Source organism: Leptodactylus fuscus, chromosome 1 (assembly GCF_031893055.1).
Source record: "Leptodactylus fuscus isolate aLepFus1 chromosome 1, aLepFus1.hap2, whole genome shotgun sequence".
Classification (NCBI taxonomy): domain Eukaryota; kingdom Metazoa; phylum Chordata; class Amphibia; order Anura; family Leptodactylidae; genus Leptodactylus; species Leptodactylus fuscus.
The window spans coordinates 358,185,769-358,189,850 of NC_134265.1; the positions used below are offsets into that span (position 1 = coordinate 358,185,769).

General features: G+C 57.4%; 1 protein-coding gene and 1 pseudogene across 1 annotated transcript; both read left to right on the plus strand.

Annotated features, from left to right (window-relative positions):
• Positions 1-213: 213 nt before the first annotated feature.
• On the plus strand, positions 214-306 carry LOC142190752 (U2 spliceosomal RNA; annotated as a pseudogene).
• Positions 307-504: 198 nt separating this feature from the next.
• Positions 505-2,064, plus strand: LOC142196598 (uncharacterized). The gene has a single exon (XM_075266572.1). It carries the CDS (start codon positions 594-596, stop codon positions 2,040-2,042), a length of 1,449 nt encoding a protein of 482 aa, XP_075122673.1. The 5' UTR covers positions 505-593; the 3' UTR covers positions 2,043-2,064.
• The last annotated feature ends 2,018 nt before the right edge of the window (positions 2,065-4,082 follow it).

Sequence of the window (4,082 nt, forward strand, 5' to 3'; positions counted from 1 at the left end):
TGGAAATGGTTGAATTCAGACCCCCCGACAAAGCTTGAGTGGATAGAAAGTGTAAACCAAATTTCTTGCTTTGAAGAACTATCAAGCTGGAAAAATAGATTCCACGCCAAGTTTGAGAAGATTTGGGTTCCATGGAAGAGTCTGAAGCTGTGAGCCTACGGCACTTGGCAGTCCCCTGGTTCTACTATTATGTGTGTTATTTGTTATTTGAAGATCGCTTCTCGGCCTTATGGCTAAGATCAAGTGTAGTATCTGTTCTTATCAGAATTTATTCTGATTCCAGAGAAACCTTGTATCCCACCAGTTCGGGGCCGAGAACGCGAGCCCCTTGTCTACGAGTGATAGAACACTTCGGACGACGAGGAGCAAGAGAGAGCAGCTGAAGAAGCAACTGAGCTAGAACACTGCTGGAGAAGAAGACGACGAAGAAGACGAAGATGGCGACTTCAGGGGACGTCGTGGCAACCACCGCTGCTGCTCCTCAAGAAGACGTCGGACGGAAGACGGCAACCGGAGACGCCAGCCCTGAAGCTCTCCCCGGGCCTGGTGTACCCGGTCTGCGGAAACAGGGACCTCCTTCACTGGAGCCCTGGATGAAGCAGACCGTGGTGCTCAAGCTTAGGGAGGTGGACGGGAGGCTCCCGGACCTGAGCGAGGAGGTCTTCTGCCGGACCATGCCGGCAGACCAGGGCTTCTCCCCCTGCCAGACCCTCAGCGTCCAGAGCTTTGTGACGGGCTTATTCTACGTCACCTTTGCAAGTATGGAGATCTGCCGCCGGTACTGGGAGGCGGTCAAGTCAGCGGCACCGGGCTCCCCCTTCAAGGCCTTCCTGGGCAGCTGCCCTGTCCAGATGGATGAGAGGAGGGTGACGGTGACGATGAGGAACCCGCACACCCCACCCGGAGACATCGCCCGGTTCCTGGCTCGTTTTTGCACAGTGCTGCGGGATCCCACTCGCATCCTGAACAAGACGGGCTACTGGACTGGGAAATGGTCGGTGGTCGTCAAACTGCGAAGGGACGGCGAGGTAAGGCATCTCCCTCAAACATTTTCCTTAGGTAACAGCAGTGGTCTCATCTGGTACCCCGACCTACCGAAGGCCTGCCGGCGCTGCGGAAAGGAGGGCCACCAGGTAAAAGACTGCAAAGCTGACGCCTGCAGGATGTGTCGAGTGGAGGGCCACGCCACAAAGGACTGCCCCACGGCCAAGACCTGCAACCTGTGCGGCATGGCGGACCATGTCTACAAGGCTTGCAAGATGCGCACCCGATCCTGGGCTTCCGTGGCCAAGGAACCCCCCTCCACCGTGGTTTCTGCCGGGGCCAAGGCGGGACCGGCGAAGGCCTCAAAAGCCCCAGCCGGAAACGCCAAGGCCCCAGCGGCTCGGGCCGGTCCCTCCGGGACCCAGGCTAGAGCCCAGGCGGCCACTAAGGAGAAGAAACCAGGACCGGAGAAGGAGAAGAAAAAGGGAAAGGCCAAGGGTAAGAAATCGGCACCCCTCCCTACCTCCACCCCCACCGAGGTTTCCACCCCTATAGTCTCCACAACCTCGGTGGACACCCCTGTTAACACCCAACCCCCCACCCGCCCTTCCCCCGAGGTAGCACTAACAGTCCTTCCTCCAGCTACCTCGGTATTGTCTATGGAGGAGTTCCCCCCCCTCCCTTGTCGATCTCTTGTCTCCTCAGAGCCGCCCAAGCAGCCCAAGAAGAGGAAGGACAGGGAGGACTCAGATGACGACTCTTCCAAGAAGATCGCCATAGAGGCCTCAGAGGACGCCATCGAGGTGGACGTCCAGAGAGATCCTATCCCTGAGGTCACCGAACTGGAGAAGAGGGTCGACGAGCTGGTGGACGACTCCGCCACGGAGATGGACCCAGACATCGTCGCCGTCTTAGAGGGGGAAGGACCTCCCAGCCAGATGGCCCTAGTGATCAAGGATCTGGAGGAAGACATCTACGGAAGCGGCCTCAGCCTCGGGACACCGGAGTTGGGCCCAGACATCGATGATGGGAGCGGTAACTTGCATGTATCGTTCTGATTGTTAACTTAACCCTTTTACCTTTTCACTATGGCAGGAATTAACCTTCTTTCCATCAACGTGCGAAGTGTGAGAGAGAAGAGGAGACGACAGACGACGCTTGCATTTTTTGCTGCTATCCCTAACATTAATGTTATTATGTTGCAGGAGTGTTCCCTTCCTTCTTCCAGGTCATACCATCACCTGTGCAGGGAGTGGAGCCACGGCCCGTCCTACTGGTTTGGTGGGGGCGACTGTAAGTCCGCAGGTATTGCTGTCCTCATTAGGGGGAACGCCTTCACTGTTGAATCCGTCCAGGAGCTCGTCGTTGGCCGTCTTGCGGTCATCGACGGCACCTGGGCGGGCGAGCCTCTCAGGCTCATCAACGTGTACGCTTCCCCCATGAAGGCCGAGCGACTGGAGCTTTTCCAGATCCTGCGCACTCAGCTCGTCACCACCAGAGCAGTGGTATTGGCCGGGGATTTCAACTGCCCTGTCGAAGCGGACGGACGAAGCTCCTCGACATCTGCGAAGCTGGACGTCACGTCAAAGCTACTGATCGAGATGGTGTCCGAAGCCTCTCTTCGGGACGCTGTGGGTTCCATGGGGCCGGCATCAGTTAATTATACCTGGTGCCGCCCGGATGGCTCGCAGCGCTCCAGGATTGACTTTGTGTTCACCTCTCGATCGGTCACCCAGGTAAGGCACTCTATGATCCCCTGCTTCTTCTCTGACCACAGGGGCATTCTCTTCGAGGGTACTCTGGGCCACGGTTTTCCTCCTGGCCCAGGTTCCTGGAAGTTGAACTGCGCACTGCTGGAAAATGAGGGGTCGCTGGCGGAGCTTAGAGATGCGTACTTGTGTTGGCGTAACGACCGCTTCTTTTTCAGGACTGTTTGGGAATGGTGGGAATATGTTAAACTCCAAATCCGTCATTTCTTCCAGGTCAAGGGACGCCAGCAGGCGTCACAGCGCAAGAGGGACCTCAAGGGGATGCAGCGTGAGCTCAACTCACTGATGGACCTCGATCGCTGCGGCTGGGACGTCAGGGACATGCTCGCTGAGGCCAAGAGGGACCTGAAAAGGCACTTCGAGGAGGAGGCCCAGCACGTCATCTTCCGTTCCAAAGTGGAGACACTGGAGAAGGGTGAGAAATGTAACTCGTTCTTTTTCAGGAAACTCCACGCCGGCCACACGCCTGTGACAGAGATGAAGGATGAGGACGGCAACATCCGGCGGGGGAAGCAGGAAGTGATGGGAGTCGTCCACGACTACTACCGCGACCTCTACTCCCAAAGGCCCATCGATGATGACGCCGCCGAGGAGTTCCTGTCAGGTATCACTAACACCCTTGATCCTGCAGGTGCCGAGGGGCTCGATGACCCTCTGACGGCGGAAGAGGTGCTCTCTGCCGCTAAATCCTTTAGGACCGGAAGGACCCCGGGCAGTGACGGTCTCCCAGCGGAGCTCTACGTAGCGCTGGGCGACCTCATTTGCCCGGACCTGAAGGACCTTTACGAGGAGATGGTGGTGGAGGGTGCCATGCCGCCGTCGCTGAGGGAAGGTCTGGTCACGATCCTGTACAAGCGGAAGGGCGACAGGTGCGAGCTGAAGAATTGGCGACCCATCTCTCTCCTCAACGTGGACTACAAGATCCTGGCCAAGGTGCTGGCGACGAGACTGAAGGTTGTCATCGACAGGATCATCCACCCCGACCAAACCTGCGGCATTCCTGGCCGTAGGATTGCGGACAGCCTAGCCATGGTGAGAGACACATTGCACTACATCGGAGACCGCCGTGCACACGCGGCCCTGGTCAGTCTTGATCAGGAGAAGGCCTTCGATCGTGTCTCTCACGCCTTCATGGCTAAGGCTCTCCGCAGACTCGGTCTGGGTGCGGGGTTCTGTAAGTATGTCGACCTAATGTACTTTGACATTCACAGCTCGGTGATGGTGAACGGCTGGAAGACTGACCCCTTTCCGGTCCTCTCCGGGGTCAGACAAGGCTGCCCTCTTTCACCCCTTCTTTTTGTTTGTGTTATAGAACTCTTCGCGGAGTCT